Here is a 20707-nt window from a genome sequence, read left to right on the forward strand (position 1 = left end):
TGTGTCACTCTCCCACTGTGTCACTCTCCCACTGTGTCACTCTCCCACTGTGTCACTCTCCCACTGTGTCACTCTCCCACTGTGTCACTCTCCCACTGTGTCACTCTCCCACTGTGTCACTCTCCCACTGTGTCACTCTCCCACTGTGTCACTCTCCCACTGTGTCACTCTCCCACTGTGTCACTCTCCCACTGTGTCACTCTCCCACTGTGTCACTCTCCCACTGTGTCACTCTCCCACTGTGTCACTCTCCCACTGTGTCACTCTCCCACTGTGTCACTCTCCCACTGTGTCACTCTCCCACTGTGTCACTCTCCCACTGTGTCACTCTCCCACTGTGTCACTCTCCCACTGGTTCACTCTCCCACTGGTTCACTCTCTCACTGTGTCACTCTCTCACGATGTGACTCTCTTTCTGCCTCATTGTCACTGGCTTACTCTCTCGCTGGTTCACCCTCTCGCTGGTTCACCCTCTCGCTGGTTCACCCTCTCGCTGGTTCACCCTCTCGCTGGTTCACCCTCTCGCTGTGTCACTCACTGTGTCACTGTCTCACTGGTTCACTCTCTCACTGGTTCACTCTCCCACTGGTTCACTCTCCCACTGGTTCACTCTCCCACTGGTTCACTCTCCCACTGGTTCACTCTCCCACTGGTTCACTCTCCCACTGGTTCACCCTCTCACTGGGTCACCCTCTCACTGTGTCACCCTCTCACTGTGTCACCCTCTCACTGTGTCACCCTCTCACTGTGTCACCCTCTCACTGTGTCACCCTCTCACTGTGTCACCCTCTCACTGTGTCACCCTCTCACTGTGTCACCCTCTCACTGTGTCACCCTCTCACTGGTTCACTCTCTCACAATGTAACTCTCTTTCTGCCTCATTGTCACTGGTTCACTCTATCACTGGCTCAATCTCTCACTGGTTCACTCTCTCACTCTCTCACTGGTTCACTCTCTCACTCTCTCACTGGTTCACTCTCCGACTGTGTCACACTCACACGATGTCACTCTCTTTCTGCCTCATTGTCACTGGTTCATTCTCTCACTGTGTCACTCTCTCACTGGTTCACTCTTTCCCTGTGTCACACTCTCACGATGTAACTCTCTTTCTGCCTTATTGTCACTGGTTCACTCTCTCCCTGTGTCACTCTCCCACTGGTTCACTCTCTCACGATGTAACTCTTTCTGCCTCATTGTCACTGGGTCATTCTCTCACCGGTTCACTCTCTCACAAGATCACTCTCTCACCGGTTCACTCTCTCACTGTGTCACTCTCTCACTGTGTCACTCTCTCACTGGTTGACTCTCCCACTGGTTGACTCTCCCACTGTGTCACTCTCTCACTGGTTCACTCTCCCACTGTGTCACTCTCTCACTGTGTCACACTCACGATGTCACTCTTTCTGCCTCATTGTCACTGGTTCATTCTCTCGCTGTGTCACTCTCTCACTGGTTCACTCTCTCCCTGTCACACTCTCCCACTGGTTCACTCTCCCACTGGTTCACTCTCCCACTGGTTCACTCTCTCACTGGTTCACTCTCTCACGATGTAACTCTCTTTCTGCCTCATTGTCACTGGTTCACTCGATCACTGGCTCAATCTCTCACCGGTTCGCTCTCCCACTGGTTCGCTCTCCCACTGGTTCGCTCTCCCACTGTGTCGCTCTCCCACTGTGTCGCTCTCCCACTGTGTCGCTCTCCCACTGTGTCGCTCTCCCACTGTGTCGCTCTCCCACTGTGTCGCTCTCCCACTGTGTCGCTCTCCCACTGTGTCGCTCTCCCACTGTGTCGCTCTCCCACTGTGTCGCCTCCCACTGTTTCGCTCTCCCACTGTGCCGCTCTCCCACTGTGTCGCTCTCCCACTGTGTCGCTCTCCCACTGTGTCGCTCTCCCACTGTGTCGCTCTCCCACTGTGTCGCTCTCCCACTGTGTCGCTCTCCCACTGTGTCGCTCTCCCACTGTGTCGCTCTCCCACTGTGTCGCTCTCCCACTGTGTCGCTCTCCCACTGTGTCGCTCTCCCACTGTGTCGCTTCTCCCACTGTGTCGCTCTCCCACTGTGTCGCTCTCCCACTGTGTCGCTCTCCCACTGTGTCGCTCTCCACTGTGTCGCTCTCCCACTGTGTCGCTCTCCCACTGTGTCGCCTCCCACTGTGTCGCTCTCCCACTGTGTCGCTTCCTCCCACTGTGTCGCTCTCCCACTGTGTCGCTCCTCCCCACTGTGTCGCTCTCCCACTGTGTCGCCTCCCACTGTGTCGCTCTCCCACTGTGTCGCTCTCCCACTGTGTCGCTCTCCCCACTGTGTCGCTCTCCCACTGTGTCGCTCTCCCACTGTGTCGCTCTCCCACTGTGTCGCTCTCCCACTGTGTCGCTCTCCCACTGTGTCGCTCTCCCACTGTGTCGCTCTCCCACTGTGTCGCTCTCCCACTGTGTCGCTCTCCCACTGTGTCGCTCTCCCACTGTGTCGCTCTCCCACTGTGTCGCTCTCCCACTGTGTCGCTCTCCCACTGTGTCGCTCTCCCACTGTGTCGCTCTCCCACTGTGTCGCCTCCCACTGTGTCGCTCTCCCACTGTGTCGCTCTCCCACTGTGTCGCTCTCCCCCTGTCTCCCTCTCCCGCTGTGTCGCTCTCCCACTGTGTCGCCCTCCCACTGTGTCCCTCTCCCACTGTGTCGCTCTCCCACTGTGTCGCTCTCCCACTGTGTCGCTCTCCCACTGTGTCGCTTCCTCCCACTGTGTCGCTCTCCCACTGTGTCGCTCTCCCACTGTGTCGCTCTCCCACTGTGTCGCTTTCCCACTGTGTCGCTCTCCCACTGTGTCGCTCTCCCACTGTGTCGCTCTCCCACTGTGTCGCTCTCCCACTGTGTCGCTTCCCTCCCACTGTGTCGCTCTCCCACTGTGTCGCTCTCCCACTGTGTCGCTTCTCCCACTGTGTCGCTCTCCCACTGTGTCGCTCTCCCACTGTGTCGCTCTCCCACTGTGTCGCTCTCCCACTGTGTCGCTCTCCCACTGTGTCGCTCTCCCACTGTGTCGCTCTCCCACTGTGTCGCTCTCCCACTGTGTCGCTCTCCCACTGTGTCGCTCTCCCACTGTGTCGCTCTCCCACTGTCTCCCCCTCCCACTGTGTCGCCTCTCCCACTGTGTCGTTCTCTCCCACTGTGTCGCCTCTCCCACTGTGTCGCTCTCCCACTGTGTCGCTCTCCCACTGTGTCGCCTCTCCCACTGTGTCGCTCTCCCACTGTGTCGCTCTCCCACTGTGTCGCTCTCCCACTGTGTCGCTTCCTCCCACTGTGTCGCTTCTCCCACTGTGTCGCTCTCTCCCACTGTGTCGCTCTCCCACTGTGTCGCTCTCCCACTGTGTCGCCCTCCCACTGTGTCGCTCTCCCACTGTGTCGCTCTCCCACTGTGTCGCTCTCCCACTGTGTCGCTCTCCCACTGTGTCGCTCTCCCACTGTGTCGCTCTCCCACTGTGTCGCTCTCCCACTGTGTCGCTCTCCCACTGTGTCGCTCTCCCACTGTGTCGCTCTCCACTGTGTCGCCTCCCACTGTGTCGCTCTCCCCACTGTGTCGCTCTCCCACTGTGTCGCCTCCCACTGTGTCGCTTCCTCCCACTGTGTCGCTCTCCCACTGTGTCGCTCTCCCACTGTGTCGCTCTCCCACTGTGTCGCTCTCCCACTGTGTCGCTCTCCCACTGTGTCGCTCTCCCACTGTGTCGCTCTCCCACTGTGTCGCTCTCCCACTGTGTCGCTCTCCCACTGTGTCGCCTCCCACTGTGTCGCTCTCCCACTGTGTCGCTCTCCCACTGTGTCGCCTTCCCACTGTGTCGCTCTCCCACTGTGTCGCTCTCCCACTGTGTCGCTCTCCCACTGTGTCGCTCTCCCACTGTGTCGCTCTCCTCCCACTGTGTCGCCTCTCCCACTGTGTCGCCTTCCTCCCACTGTGTCGCTCTCCCACTGTGTCGCCCTCCCACTGTGTCGCTTCTCCCACTGTGTCGCCTCCCACTGTGCCGCCCTCCCACTGTGTCGCCCTCCCACTGTGTCGCTCTCCCACTGTGTCGCTCTCCCACTGTGTCGCTCTCCCACTGTGTCGCTCTCCCACTGTGTCGCTCTCCCACTGTGTCGCTCTCCCACTGTGTCGCTCTCCCACTGTGTCGCTCTCCCACTGTGTCGCTTCCCTCCCACTGTGTCGCTCTCCCACTGTGTCGCTCTCCCACTGTGTCGCTCTCCCACTGTGTCGCCCTCCCACTGTGTCGCTCTCCCACTGTGTCGCTCTCCCCACTGTGTCGCCCTTCCCACTGTGTCGCTCTCCCACTGTGTCGCTCTCCCACTGTGTCGCTCTCCCACTGTGTCGCTCTCCCACTGTGTCGCTCTCCCACTGTGTCGCTCTCCCACTGTGTCGCTCTCCCACTGTGTCGCTCTCCCACTGTGTCGCTCTCCCACTGTGTCGCTTCCCACTGTGTCGCTCTCCCACTGTGTCGCTCTCCCACTGTGTCGCTCTCCCACTGTGTCGCGCTCCCCGTGTGTCGCTCTCCCACTGTGTCGCTCACCCCCTGTGTCGCCCCTCCGCTGTGGCGCTCTCCCACTGTGTCGCTCTCCCACTGTGTCGCTCTCCCACTGTGTCGCTCTCCCACTGTGTCGCTCTCCCACTGTGTCGCTCTCCCACTGTGTCGCTCTCCCACTGTGTCGCTCTCCCACTGTGTCGCTCTCCCACTGTGTCGCTCTCCCACTGTGTCGCTCTCCCACTGTGTCGCTCTCCCACTGTGTCGCTCTCCCACTGTGTCGCCTCCCACTGTGTCGCTCTCCCACTGTGTCGTCTCTCCCACTGTGTCGCTTCTCCCACTGTGTCGCGCTCCAACTGTGTCGTCCTCCCACTGTGTCGCTCTCCCACTGTGTCGCTCTCCCACTGTGTCGCTCTCCCACTGTGTCGCTCTCCCACTGTGTCGCTCTCCCACTGTGTCGCTCTCCCACTGTGTCGCTCTCCCACTGTGTCGCTCTCCCACTGTGTCGCTCTCCCACTGTGTCGCCTTCCCACTGTGTCGCCTCCCACTGTGTCGCTCTCCCACTGTGTCGCTCTCCCACTGTGTCGCTCTCCCACTGTGTCGCTCTCCCACTGTGTCGCTCTCCCACTGTGTCGCTCTCCCACTGTGTCGCTCTCCCACTGTGTCGCTCTCCCACTGTGTCGCTCTCCCACTGTGTCGCTCTCCCACTGTGTCGCTCTCCCACTGTGTCGCTCTCCCACTGTGTCGCTCTCCCACTGTGTCGCTCTCCCACTGTGTCGCTCTCCCACTGTGTCGCTCTCCCACTGTGTCGCTCTCCCACTGTGTCGCTCTCCCACTGTGTCGCTCTCCCACTGTGTCGCTCTCCCACTGTGTCGCTCTCCCACTGTGTCGCTCTCTCCCTTTGTCACTCTCTCCCTGTGTCACAATCTCACGATGTAACTCTCTTTATGCCTCATTGTCACTGGTTCACTCTCTCACTGGTTCACTCTCCCACTGTGTCACTGGTTCACTCCCTCCCTGTGTCACACTCTCACGATGTAACTCTCTTTCTGCCTCACTCTCTCACTGGTTCACTCTCACTGGTTCACCCTCCCACTGATTCACTCCCTCACTGTGTCAGTCTCTTCCTGGTTCACTCTCTCACTGGTTCACCCTCCCACTGATTCACTCCCTCACTGTGTCACTCTCTTCCTGGTTCACTCTCTCACTGGTTCACCCTCCCACTGATTCACTCCCTCACTGTGTCAGTCTCCCACTGGTTCACTCTCTCACTGTGTCACTCTCTCACTGGTTCACTCTCTAACTGTGTCACTCTCTCCGTGTCACACTCTCACGATGTAACTCTTTCTGCCTCATTGTCACTGTGTCACTCTCCCACTGGTTCACTCTCTCACTGGTTCACTCTCTCACTGGCTCACTCTTTCTCTGTGTCACTCTCTCCCTGTGTCACACTCCCACGATGTAACTGTCTTTCTGCCTCATTGTCACTGGTTCACTCTCTCACTGTATTACTCTCTCCCTGTGTCACTCTCTCACGATGTACTCTCTTTCTGCCTCATTGTCACTGCTTCACTCTCTCACTGGTTCACTCTCTCCCTGTGTCACAATCTCACGATGTCACTCTCTTTCTGCCTCATTGTCACTGGCTGACTCTCTCACTGGTTCACTCTCTCACTGGTTCACTCTCTTCCTGGTTCACTCTCCCACTGGTTCACTCTCTCACTGGTTCACTCTCTTCCTGGTTCACTCTCCCACTGGTTCACTCTCCCACTGGTTCACTCTCCCACTGGTTCACTCTCTCACGATGAAACTCTCTTTCTGCCTCATTGTCACTGTTTCACTCTCTCACTGGTTCACTCTTTCTCTGTGTCACTCTCTCCCTGTGTCACACTCTCACGATGTAACTCTCTTTCTGCCTCTGTCACTGGTTCACTCTCTCACTGTGTCACTCTCTCCCTGTCACACTCCCACGATGTAACTGTCTTTCTGCCTCTGTCACTGGTTCACTCTCTCACTGTGTCACTCTCTCCCTGTCACACTCCCACGATGTAACTGTCTTTCTGCCTCATTGTCACTGGTTCACTCTCTCACTGTGTCACTCTCTCCCTGTGTCACACTCTCCCGATGTAACTGTCTTTCTGCCTCATTGTCACTGGTTCACTCAATCACTGTGTCACTCTCACACTGGTTCACTCTCTCCCTGTGTCACACTCTCACGATGTAACTCTTTCTGCCTCATTGTCACTGTGTCACTCTCTCACTGGTTCACCCTCTCACTGTGTCACCCTCTCACTGGTTCACTCTCTCACTGGTTCACTCTCTCACTGGTTCACTCTCTCACTGGTTCACTCTCTCACTGGTTCACTCTCTCACTGGTTCACTCTCTCACTGGTTCACTCTCTCACTGGTTCACTCTCTCACTGGTTCACTCTCCCACTGGTTCACTCTCCCACGATATAACTGTCTTTCTGCCTCATTGTCACTGGCTGACTCTCCCACTGGTTCACTCCCTCCCTGGGTCACACTCTCACGATGCAACTCTCTTTCTGCCTCACTCTCTCAGTGGTTCACTCTCACTGGTTCACTCTCTCTTCCTGGTTCACTCTCTTCCTGGTGCACTCTCTTCCTAGTTCACTCTCTTCCTGGTTCACTCTCTTCCTGGTTCACTCTCCCACTGGTTCACTCTCCCACTGGTTCACTCTCCCACTGGTTCACTCTCCCACTGGTTCACTCTCCCACTGGTTCACTCTCCCACTGGTTCACTCTCCCACTGGTTCACTCTCCCACTGGTTCACTCTCCCACTGGTTCACTCTCCCACTGGCTCACTCTCTCACTGGCTCACTCTCTCACTGGTTCATTCAAACTGTGTCACTCTCTCACTGTGTCACTCTCCCACTGGTTGACTCTCTCACTGGTTCACTCTCCCACTGTCACTCACGATGTCACTCTCTTTCTGCCTCATTGTCACTGGTTCACTCTCTCACTGGTTCACTCTCCCACTGTGTCACTCACGATGTCACTCTCTTTCTGCCTCATTGTCACTGGTTCACTCTCTCACTGGTTTACTCTCCCACTGGTTTACTCTCCCACTGTGTCACTCTCCCACTGGTTCACTCTCCCACTGTGTCACTCTCCCACTGGTTCACTCTCCCACTGTGTCACTCTCCCACTGTGTCACTCTCCCACTGTGTCACTCTCCCACTGTGTCACTCTCCCACTGTGTCACTCTCCCACTGTGTCACTCTCCCACTGTGTCACTCTCCCACTGTGTCACTCTCCCACTGTGTCACTCTCCCACTGTGTCACTCTCCCACTGTGTCACTCTCCCACTGTGTCACTCTCCCACTGTGTCACTCTCCCACTGTGTCACTCTCCCACTGTGTCACTCTCCCACTGTGTCACTCTCCCACTGTGTCAATCTCCCACTGTGTCACTCTCCCACTGTGTCACTCTCCCACTGGTTTACTTTGCCACTGTGTCACTCTCCCACTGTGTCACTCTCTCACTGTGTCACTCTCTCACTGTGTCACTCTCTCACTGTGTCACTCTCTCACTGGGTCACTCTCTCACTGGTTTACTCTCTCACTGGTTCACTCTCTCACTGGTTCACTCTCTCACTGGATCACTCTCTCACTGTCACTCTCTCACTGGTTCACTCTCTCACCGGTTCACTCTCTCACGTGAACACTCTCTCACCGGTTCACTCTATCACCGTGTCACTCTCTCACCGTGTCACTCTCTCACCGTGTCACTCTCTCACCGTGTCACTCTCTCACCGTGTCACTCTCTCACCGTGTCACTCTCTCACCGTGTCACTCTCCCACTGGTTCACTCTCCCACTGGTTCACTCTCCCACTGGTTCACTCTCCCACTGGTTCACTCTCCCACTGGTTCACTCTCCCACTGGTTCACTCTCCCACTGTCACTCTTTCACTGGTTCACTCTCTCACTGTGTCACTCTCCCACTGTGTCACTCTCCCACTGGTTTACTCTCTCACTGGTTCACTCTCTCACTGGTTCACTCTCCCACTGTCACTCTCTCACTGGTTCACTCTCTCACTGTGTCACTCTCTCACTGTGTCACTCTCTCACGATGTGACTCTCTTTCTGCCTCATTGTCAATGGTTCACTCTATCACTGGCTCAATCTCTCACTGGTTCACTCTCCCACTGTGTCACACTCACACGATGTCACTCTCTTTCTGCCTCATTGTCACTGGTTCATTCTCTCACTGTGTCACTCTCTCACTGGTTCACTCTCTCCCTGTGTCACACTCTCACGATGTAACTCTCTGCCTCATTGTCACTGGTTCACTCTCTCCCTGTGTCACTCTCCCACTGGTTCACTCTCTCCCTGTGTCACTCTCCCACTGGTTCACTCTCTCACGATGTAACTCTTTCTGCCTCATTGTCACTGGTTCATTCTCTCACCGGTTCACTCTCTCACAAGATCACTCTCTCACCGGTTCACTCTCTCACAAGATCACTCTCTCACCGGTTCACTCTCTCACTGTGTCACTCTCTCACTGTGTCACTCTCCCACTGGTTCACTCTCCCACTGTGTCACTCTCTCACTGCTTCACTCTCACTGGTTCACTCTCCCACTGCTTTATTCTCCCACTGGTTCACTCTCTCACTGGTTCACTCTCTCACTGGTTCACTCTCTCACTGGTTCACTCTCCCACTGTGTCACTCTCTCACAGTGTCACACTCACGATGTCACTCTCTTTCTGCCTCATTGTCACTGGTTCATTCTCTCACTGTGTCACTCTCTCACTGGTTCACTCTCTCCCTGTCACGCTCTCACGATGTAACTCTCTTTCTGCCTCATTGTCACTGGTTCACTCTCTCACTGGTTTACTCTTCCACTGGTTCACTCTCTCAATGGTTCACTCTCTCAATGGTTCACTCTCACTGGTTCACTCTCTCACGATGTAGCTCTCTTTCTGCCTCATTGTCACTGGTTCACTCTCTCAATGGTTAACTCTCCCACTGTGTCACTCTCTCACTGGTTCACTCTCCCACTGTGTCACTCTCACTGGTTCACTCTCTCCCTGTGTCACTCTCCTACTGGTTCACTCTCTCATGATATAACTGTTATTCTGCCTCATTGTCACTGCTTCACTCTCTCACTGTGTCACTCTCTCACTGGTTCACTCTCTCCCTGTGTCACAATCTCACGATGCAACTCTCTTTCTGCCTCATTGTCACTGGCTGACCCTCTCACTGGTTCACTCTCGCACTGGTTCACTCCCTCCCTGTGTCACACTCTCAGGATGTAACTCTCTTTCTGCCTCACTCTCTCACTGTCACTCTCTTCCTGGTTCACTCTCTTCCTGGTTCACTCTCTCACTGGTTCACCCTCCCACTGATTCACTCCCTCACTGTGTCAGTCTCCCACTGGTTCACTCTCTCACTGTGTCACTCTCTCACTGGTTCACTCTCTAACTGTGTCACTCTCTCCGTGTCACACTCTCACGATGTAACTCTTTCTGCCTCATTGTCACTGTGTCACTCTCCCACTGGTTCACTCTCTCACTGGTTCACTCTCTCACTGGCTCACTCTTTCTCTGTGTCACTCTCTCCCTGTGTCACACTCCCACGATGTAACTGTCTTTCTGCCTCATTGTCACTGGTTCACTCTCTCACTGAATTACTCTCTCCCTGTGTCACTCTCTCACGATGTACTCTCTTTCTGCCTCATTGTCACTGCTTCACTCTCTCACTGGTTCACTCTCTCCCTGTGTCACAATCTCACGATGTCACTCTCTTTCTGCCTCATTGTCACTGGCTGACTCTCTCACTGGTTCACTCTCTCACTGGTTCACTCTCTTCCTGGTTCACTCTCCCACTGGTTCACTCTCTCACTGGTTCACTCTCTTCCTGGTTCACTCTCCCACTGGTTCACTCTCCCACTGTGTCACTCTCCCACTGTGTCACTCTCCCACTGTGTCACTCTCCCACTGTGTCACTCTCCCACTGTGTCACTCTCTCACTGGTTCACTCTCTCACTGGATCACTCTCTCACTGTCACTCTCTCACTGGTTCACTCTCTCACCGGTTCACTCTCTCACGTGAACACTCTCTCACCGGTTCACTCTATCACCGTGTCACTCTCTCACCGTGTCACTCTCTCACCGTGTCACTCTCTCACCGTGTCACTCTCTCACCGTGTCACTCTCTCACCGTGTCACTCTCTCACCGTGTCACTCTCTCACCGTGTCACTCTCTCACCGTGTCACTCTCCCACTGGTTCACTCTCCCACTGGTTCACTCTCCCACTGGTTCACTCTCCCACTGGTTCACTCTCCCACTGGTTCACTCTCCCACTGTCACTCTCTCACTGGTTCACTCTCTCACTGTGTCACTCTCCCACTGTGTCACTCTCCCACTGTGTCACTCTCCCACTGGTTTACTCTCTCACTGGTTCACTCTCTCACTGGTTCACTCTCCCACTGTCACTCTCTCACTGGTTCACTCTCTCACTGGTTCACTCTCTCACTGTGTCACTCTCTCACTGTGTCACTCTCTCACGATGTGACTCTCTTTCTGCCTCATTGTCAATGATTCACTCTATCACTGGCTCAATCTCTCACTGGTTCACTCTCCCACTGTCACACTCACACGATGTCACTCTCTTTCTGCCTCATTGTCACTGGTTCATTCTCTCACTGTGTCACTCTCTCACTGGTTCACTCTCTCCCTGTGTCACACTCTCACGATGTTACTCTCTGCCTCATTGTCACTGGTTCACTCTCTCCCTGTGTCACTCTCCCACTGGTTCACTCTCTCCCTGTGTCACTCTCCCACTGGTTCACTCTCTCACGATGTAACTCTTTCTGCCTCATTGTCACTGGTTCATTCTCTCACCGGTTCACTCTCTCACAAGATCACTCTCTCACCGGTTCACTCTCTCACAAGATCACTCTCTCACCGGTTCACTCTCTCACTGTGTCACTCTCTCACTGTGTCACTCTCTCACTGGTTCACTCTCCCACTGGTTCACTCTCCCACTGTGTCACTCTCTCACTGCTTCACTCTCACTGGTTCACTCTCCCACTGCTTTATTCTCCCACTGGTTCACTCTCTCACTGGTTCACTCTCTCACTGGTTCACTCTCTCACTGGTTCACTCTCCCACTGTGTCACTCTCTCACAGTGTCACACTCACGATGTCACTCTCTTTCTGCCTCATTGTCACTGGTTCATTCTCTCACTGTGTCACTCTCTCACTGGTTCACTCTCTCCCTGTCACGCTCTCACGATGTAACTCTCTTTCTGCCTCATTGTCACTGGTTCACTCTCTCACTGGTTTACTCTTCCACTGGTTCACTCTCTCAATGGTTCACTCTCTCAATGGTTCACTCTCACTGGTTCACTCTCTCACGATGTAGCTCTCTTTCTGCCTCATTGTCACTGGTTCACTCTCTCAATGGTTAACTCTCCCACTGTGTCACTCTCTCACTGGTTCACTCTCCCACTGGTTCACTCTCCCACTGGTTCACTCTCCCACTGGTTCACTCTCCCACTGGTTCACTCTCCCACTGGTTCACTCTCCCACTGGTTCACTCTCCCACTGGTTCATTCTCCCACTGGTTCACTCTCTCACTGGTTCACTCTCTCACTGGTTCACTCTCTCACTGTGTCAGTCTCCCACTGGTTCACTCTCTCACGATGAAACTCTCTTTCTGCCTCATTGTCACTGGTTCACTCTTTCTCTGTGTCACTCTCTCCCTGTGTCACACTCTCACGATGTAACTCTCTTTCTGCCTCTGTCACTGGTTCACTCTCTCACTGTGTCACTCTCTCCCTGTCACACTCCCACGATGCAACTGTCTTTCTGCCTCATTGTCACTGGTTCACTGTGTCACTCTCTCCCTGTGTCACACTCTCACGATGTAACTCTTTCTACCTCATTGTCACTGTGTCACTCTCTCATGATGTGACTCTCTTTCTGCCTCATTGTCACTTGCTTACTCTCTCGCTGGTTCACTCTCACTGTCACTCTGTGTCACTCACTCTGTGTCACTCACTCTGTGTCACTCTCACTGTGTCACTCTCACTAGTTCACTCTCTCACGATGTCACTCTCTTTCTGCCTCATTGTCACTGTGTCACTCTCTCACTGGTTCACTCTCTCACTGGTTCACTCTCCCACTGTCACCCTCTCACTGTCACCCTCTCACTGTCACCCTCTCACTGGTTCACTCTCTCACGATGTAACTCTCTTTCTGCCTCATTGTCACTGGCTCAATCTCTCACTGGTTCACTCTCCCACTGTGTCACACTCTCACAATGTCACTCTCTTTCTGCCTCATTGTCACTGGTTCATTCTCTCACTGTGTCACTCTCTCACTGGTTCACTCTCTCCCTGTCACACTCTCACGATGTAACTCTCTTTCTGCCTCATTGTCACTGGTTCACTCTCTCACTGGTTTACTCTTCCACTGGTTCACTCTCTCAATGGTTCACTCTCTCAATGGTTCACTCTCACTGGTTCACTCTCTCACGATGTAGCTCTCTTTCTGCCTCATTGTCACTGGTTCACTCTCTCAATGGTTAACTCTCCCACTGTGTCACTCTCTCACTGGTTCACTCTCCCACTGTGTCACTCTCACTGGTTCACTCTCTCCCTGTGTCACTCTCCCACTGGTTCACTCTCTCATGATATAACTGTTATTCTGCCTCATTGTCACTGCTTCACTCTCCCACTGGTTCACTCTCCCACTGGTTCACTCTCCCACTGGTTCACTCTCCCACTGGTTCACTCTCCCACTGGTTCACTCTCCCACTGGTTCACTCTCCCACTGGTTCACTCTCCCACTGGTTCACTCTCCCACTGGTTCACTCTCCCACTGGTTCACTCTCCCACTGGTTCACTCTCCCACTGGTTCATTCTCCCACTAGTTCATTCTCCCACTGGTTCACTCTCTCACTGGTTCACTCTCTCACTGGTTCACTCTCTCACTGGTTCACTCTCTCACTGTGTCAGTCTCCCACTGGTTCACTCTCTCACGATGAAACTCTCTTTCTGCCTCATTGTCACTGGTTCACTCTCTCACTGGTTCACTCTTTCTCTGTGTCACTCTCTCCCTGTGTCACACTCTCACGATGTAACTCTCTTTCTGCCTCTGTCACTGGTTCACTCTCTCACTGTGTCACTCTCTCCCTGTCACACTCCCACGATGCAACTGTCTTTCTGCCTCATTGTCACTGGTTCACTGTGTCACTCTCTCCCTGTGTCACACTCTCACGATGTAACTCTTTCTACCTCATTGTCACTGTGTCACTCTCTCATGATGTGACTCTCTTTCTGCCTCATTGTCACTTGCTTACTCTCTCGCTGGTTCACTCTCACTGTCACTCTGTGTCACTCACTCTGTGTCACTCACTCTGTGTCACTCACTCTGTGTCACTCACTCTGTGTCACTCTCACTGTGTCACTCTCACTAGTTCACTCTCTCACGATGTCACTCTCTTTCTGCCTCATTGTCACTGTGTCACTCTCTCACTGGTTCACTCTCTCACTGGTTCACTCTCCCACTGTCACCCTCTCACTGTCACCCTCTCACTGGTTCACTCTCTCACGATGTAACTCTCTTTCTGCCTCATTGTCACTGGCTCAATCTCTCACTGGTTCACTCTCCCACTGTGTCACACTCTCACAATGTCACTCTCTTTCTGCCTCATTGTCACTGGTTCACTCTCTCACTGGTTCACTCTTTCACTGTGTCACTCTCTCCCTTTGTCACTCTCTCCCTGTGTCACAATCTCACGATGTAACTCTCTTTATGCCTCATTGTCACTGGTTCACTCTCTCACTGGTTCACTCTCCCACTGTGTCACTGGTTCACTCCCTCCCTGTGTCACACTCTCACGATGTAACTCTCTTTCTGCCTCACTCTCTCACTGGTTCACTCTCACTGATTCACTCCCTCACTGTGTCAGTCTCTTCCTGGTTCACTCTCTCACTGGTTCACCCTCCCACTGATTCACTCTCTCACTGTGTCACTCTCTCACTGTGTCACTCTCCCACTGGTTCACTCTCTCACTGGTTCACTCTCTCACTGGCTCACTCTTTCTCTGTGTCACTCTCTCCCTGTGTCACACTCCCACGATGTAACTGTCTTTCTGCCTCATTGTCACTGGTTCACTCTCTCACTGTATTACTCTCTCCCTGTGTCACTCTCTCACGATGTACTCTCTTTCTGCCTCATTGTCACTGGCTGACTCTCTCACTGGTTCACTCTCTCACTGGTTCACTCTCTCCCTGTGTCACAATCTCACGATGTAACTCTCTTTCTGCCTCATTGTCACTGGCTGACTCTCTCACTGGTTCACTCTCTCACTGGTTCACTCTCCCACTGGTTCACTCTCCCACTGGTTCACTCTCCCACTGGTTCACTCTCTTCCTGGTTCACTCTCCCACTGGTTCACTCTCCCACTGGTTCACTCTCTCACGATGAAACTCTCTTTCTGCCTCATTGTCACTGTTTCACTCTCTCACTGGTTCACTCTTTCTCTGTGTCACTCTCTCCCTGTGTCACACTCTCACGATGTAACTCTCTTTCTGCCTCTGTCACTGGTTCACTCTCTCACTGTGTCACTCTCTCCCTGTCACACTCCCACGATGTAACTGTCTTTCTGCCTCATTGTCACTGGTTCACTCTCTCACTGGTTCACTCTCTCCCAGTGGTTCACTCTCTCACTGGTTCACTCTCTCACTGTGTCAGTCTCTCACGATGAAACTCTCTTTCTGCCTCATTGTCACTGGTTCACTCTTTCACTGTGTCACTCTCTCCCTGTGTCACACTCCCACGATGTTACTGTCTTTCTGCCTCATTGTCACTGGTTCACTCTCTCACTGTGTCACTCTCTCACTGTGTCACTCTCTCACTGGTTCACTCTCCCACTGGTTGACTCTCCCACTGTGTCACTCTCTCACTGCTTCACTCTCACTGGTTCACTCTCCCACTGCTTCACTCTCCCACTGCTTTATTCTCCCACTGGTTCACTCTCCCACTGTGTCACTCTCTCACAGTGTCACACTCACGATGTCACTCTCTTTCTGCCTCATTGTCACTGGTTCATTCTCTCACTGTGTCACTCTCACTGGTTCACTCTCTCACGATGTCACTCTCTTTCTGCCTCATTGTCACTGTGTCACTCTCCCACTGTCACTCTCCCACTGTCACTCTCCCACTGTGTCACTCTCCCACTGTGTCACTCTCCCACTGTGTCACTCTCCCACTGTGTCACTCTCCCACTGTGTCACTCTCCCACTGTGTCACTCTCCCACTGTGTCACTCTCCCACTGTGTCACTCTCCCACTGTGTCACTCTCCCACTGTGTCACTCTCTCACTGTGTCACTCTCTCACTGTGTCACTCTCTCACTGTGTCACTCTCTCACTGTGTCACTCTCTCACTGTGTCACTCTCTCACTGTGTCACTCTCTCACTGTGTCACTCTCTCACTGGTTCACTCTCCCACTGGTTCACTCTCCCACTGGTTCACTCTCCCACTGGTTCACTCTCTCACTGGTTCACTCTCTCACTGGTTCACTCTCTCACTGGATCACTCTCTCACTGTCACTCTCTCACCGGTTCACTCTCTCACATGAACACTCTCTCACCGGTTCACTCTCTCACCGGTTCACTCTATCACCGTGTCACTCTCTCACCGTGTCACTCTCTCACCGTGTCACTCTCTCACCGTGTCACTCTCTCACTGGTTCACTCTCTCACTGGTTCACTCTCCCACTGGTTCAAGCTCCCACTGGTTCACTCTCCCACTGGTTCACTCTCCCACTGGTTCACTCTCCCACTGGTTCACTCTCCCACTGGTTCACTCTCCCACTGGTTCACTCTCCCACTGGTTCACTCTCCCACTGGTTCACTCTCCCACTGGTTCACTCTCCCACTGGTTCACTCTCCCACTGGTTCACTCTCCCACTGGTTCACTCTCCCACTGGTTCACTCTCCCACTGGTTCACTCTCCCACTGGTTCACTCTCCCACTGGTTCACTCTCCCACTGGTTCACTCTCCCACTGGTTCACTCTCCCACTGGTTCACTCTCCCACTGTGTCACTCTCCCACTGTGTCACTCTCCCACTGTGTCACTCTCCCACTGTGTCACTCTCCCACTGTGTCACTCTCCCACTGTGTCACTCTCCCACTGTGTCACTCTCCCACTGTGTCACTCTCCCACTGTGTCACTCTCCCACTGTGTCACTCTCCCACTGTGTCACTCTCCCACTGTGTCACTCTCCCACTGTGTCACTCTCCCACTGTGTCACTCTCCCACTGTGTCACTCTCCCACTGTGTCACTCTCCCACTGTGTCACTCTCTCACGATGTGACTCTCTTTCTGCCTCATTGTCAATGGTTCACTCTATCACTGGCTCAATCTCTCACTGGTTCACTCTCCCACTGTCACACTCACACGATGTCACTCTCTTTCTGCCTCATTGTCACTGGTTCATTCTCTCACTGTGTCACTCTCTCACTGGTTCACTCTCTCCCTGTGTCACACTCTCACGATGTTACTCTCTGCCTCATTGTCACTGGTTCACTCTCTCCCTGTGTCACTCTCCCACTGGTTCACTCTCTCCCTGTGTCACTCTCCCACTGGTTCACTCTCTCACGATGTAACTCTTTCTGCCTCATTGTCACTGGTTCATTCTCTCACCGGTTCACTCTCTCACAAGATCACTCTCTCACTGTGTCACTCTCTCACTGTGTCACTCTCTCACTGTGTCACTCTCCCACTGGTTCACTCTCCCACTGTGTCACTCTCTCACTGCTTCACTCTCACTGGTTCACTCTCCCACTGCTTTATTCTCCCACTGGTTCACTCTCTCACTGGTTCACTCTCTCACTGGTTCACTCTCCCACTGTCACTCTCTCACAGTGTCACACTCACGATGTCACTCTCTTTCTGCCTCATTGTCACTGGTTCATTCTCTCACTGTGTCACTCTCTCACTGGTTCACTCTCTCCCTGTCACACTCTCACGATGTAACTCTCTTTCTGCCTCATTGTCACTGGTTCACTCTCTCACTGGTTTACTCTTCCACTGGTTCACTCTCTCAATGGTTCACTCTCTCAATGGTTCACTCTCACTGGTTCACTCTCTCACGATGTAGCTCTCTTTCTGCCTCATTGTCACTGGTTCACTCTCTCAATGGTTAACTCTCCCACCGTGTCACTCTCACTGGTTCACTCTCCCACTGTGTCACTCTCACTGGTTCACTCTCTCCCTGTGTCACTCTCCCACTGGTTCACTCTCTCATGATATAACTATTATTCTGCCTCATTGTCACTGCTTCACTCTCTCACTGTGTCACTCTCTCACTGGTTCACTCTCTCCCTGTGTCACAATCTCACGATGCAACTCTCTTTCTGCCTCATTGTCACTGGCTGACCCTCTCACTGGTTCACTCTCTCACTGGTTCACTCCCTCCCTGTGTCACACTCTCAGGATGTAACTCTCTTTCTGCCTCACTCTCTCACTGTCACTCTCTTCCTGGTTCACTCTCTTCCTGGTTCACTCTCCCACTGGTTCACTCTCCCACTGGTTCACTCTCCCACTGGTTCACTCTCCCACTGGTTCACTCTCCCACTGGTTCACTCTCCCACTGGTTCACTCTCCCACTGGTTCACTCTCCCACTGGTTCACTCTCCCACTGGTTCATTCTCCCACTGGTTCACTCTCTCACTGGTTCACTCTCTCACTGGTTCACTCTCTCACTGTGTCAGTCTCCCACTGGTTCACTCTCTCACGATGAAACTCTCTTTCTGCCTCATTGTCACTGGTTCACTCTCTCACTGGTTCACTCTTTCTCTGTGTCACTCTCTCCCTGTGTCACACTCTCACGATGTAACTCTCTTTCTGCCTCTGTCACTGGTTCACTCTCTCACTGTGTCACTCTCTCCCTGTCACACTCCCACGATGCAACTGTCTTTCTGCCTCATTGTCACTGGTTCACTGTGTCACTCTCTCCCTGTGTCACACTCTCACGATGTAACTCTTTCCACCTCATTGTCACTGTGTCACTCTCTCATGATGTGACTCTCTTTCTGCCTCATTGTCACTTGCTTACTCTCTCGCTGGTTCACTCTCACTGTCACTCTGTGTCACTCACTCTGTGTCACTCACTCTGTGTCACTCTCACTGTGTCACTCTCACTAGTTCACTCTCTCACGATGTCACTCTCTTTCTGCCTCATTGTCACTGTGTCACTCTCTCACTGGTTCACTCTCCCACTGTGTCACCCTCTCACTGTGTCACCCTCTCACTGTCACCCTCTCACTGTCACCCTCTCACTGGTTCACTCTCTCACGATGTAACTCTCTTTCTGCCTCATTGTCACTGGCTCAATCTCTCACTGGTTCACTCTCCCACTGTGTCACACTCTCACAATGTCACTCTCTTTCTGCCTCATTGTCACTGGTTCATTCTCTCACTGTGTCACTCTCTCACTGGTTCACTCTCTCCCAGTGGTTCACTCTCTCACTGGTTCACTCTCTCACTGTGTCAGTCTCTCACGATGAAACTGTCTTTCTGCCTCATTGTCACTGGTTCACTCTCTCACTGGTTCACTCTTTCACTGTCACTCTCTCCCTTTGTCACTCTCTCCCTGTGTCACAATCTCACGATGTAACTCTCTTTATGCCTCATTGTCACTGGTTCACTCTCTCACTGGTTCACTCTCCCACTGTGTCACTGGTTCACTCCCTCCCTGTGTCACACTCTCACGATGTAACTCTCTTTCTGCCTCACTCTCTCACTGGTTCACTCTCACTGGTTCACTGTCTCACTGATTCACTCCCTCACTGTGTCAGTCTCTTCCTGGTTCACTCTCTCACTGGTTCACCCTCCCACTGATTCACTCCCTCACTGTGTCAGTCTCCCACTGGTTCACTCTCTCACTGTGTCACTCTCCCACTGGTTCACTCTCTCACTGGCTCACTCTTTCTCTGTGTCACTCTCTCCCTGTGTCACACTCCCACGATGAAACTGTCTTTCTGCCTCATTGTCACTGGTTCACTCTCTCACTGTATTACTCTCTCCCTGTGTCACTCTCTCACGATTTACTCTCTTTCTGCCTCATTGTCACTGCTTCACTCTCTCACTGGTTCACTCTCTCCCTGTGTCACAATCTCACGATGTAACTCTCTTTCTGCCTCATTGTCACTGGCTGACTCTCTCACTGGTTCACTCTCTCACTGGTTCACTCTCTCACTGGTTCACTCTCTTCCTGGTTCACTCTCCCACTGGTTCACTCTCTTCCTGGTTCACTCTCCCACTGGTTCACTCTCCCACTGGTTCACTCTCTCACGATGAAACTCTCTTTCTGCCTCATTGTCACTGTTTCACTCTCTCACTGGTTCACTCTTTCTCTGTGTCACTCTCTCCCTGTGTCACACTCTCACGATGTAACTCTCTTTCTGCCTCTGTCACTGGTTCACTCTCTCACTGTGTCACTCTCTCCCTGTCACACTCCCACGATGTAACTGTCTTTCTGCCTCTGTCACTGCTTCACTCTCTCACTGTGTCACTCTCCCACTGGTTCACTCTCTCACTGGTTCACTCTCTCACTGGCTCACTCTTTCTCTGTGTCACTCTCTCCCTGTGTCACACTCCCACGATGTAACTGTCTTTCTGCCTCATTGTCACTGGTTCACTCTCTCACTGTATTACTCTCTCCCTGTGTCACTCTCTCACGATGTACTCTCTTTCTGCCTCATTGTCACTGGCTGACTCTCTCACTGGTTCACTCTCTCACTGGTTCACTCTCTTCCTGGTTCACTCTCCCACTGGTTCACTCTCTCACTGGTTCACTCTCTTCCTGGTTCACTCTCCCACTGGTTCACTCTCCCACTGGTTCACTCTCTCACGATGAAACTCTCTTTCTGCCTCATTGTCACTGTTTCACTCTCTCACTGGTTCACTCTTTCTCTGTGTCACTCTCTCCCTGTGTCACACTCTCACGATGTAACTCTCTTTCTGCCTCTGTCACTGGTTCACTCTCTCACTGTGTCACTCTCTCCCTGTCACACTCCCACGATGTAACTGTCTTTCTGCCTCTGTCACTGGTTCACTCTCTCACTGTGTCACTCTCTCCCTGTCACACTCCCACGATGTAACTGTCTTTCTGCCTCATTGTCACTGGTTCACTCTCTCACTGTATTACTCTCTCCCTGTGTCACT

At 53.1% G+C, this 20707-nt stretch overlaps 1 protein-coding gene and 1 pseudogene across 1 annotated transcript; both read left to right on the forward strand.

The window, feature by feature from the left end:
* Positions 1-1644: 1644 nt before the first annotated feature.
* LOC147028560 (uncharacterized) lies at positions 1645-5658 on the forward strand (the record flags this gene model as incomplete). Its single annotated transcript, XM_085876558.1, has 4 exons — positions 1645-2650; positions 2888-3016; positions 3126-3900; positions 5616-5658. Coding segments are annotated over 4 exons (1953 nt in total), but the record flags the coding sequence as incomplete, so codon positions are not given.
* Positions 5659-7027: 1369 nt separating this feature from the next.
* LOC147028561 (uncharacterized) overlaps positions 7028-20707 on the forward strand; it is a 34246-nt pseudogene continuing 20566 nt past the window's right edge.

This window comes from Eptatretus burgeri, chromosome 4, assembly GCF_056783735.1.
Source record: "Eptatretus burgeri isolate ZD-2024b chromosome 4, Ebu_testis_v1, whole genome shotgun sequence".
Lineage (NCBI taxonomy): Eukaryota > Metazoa > Chordata > Myxini > Myxiniformes > Myxinidae > Eptatretus > Eptatretus burgeri.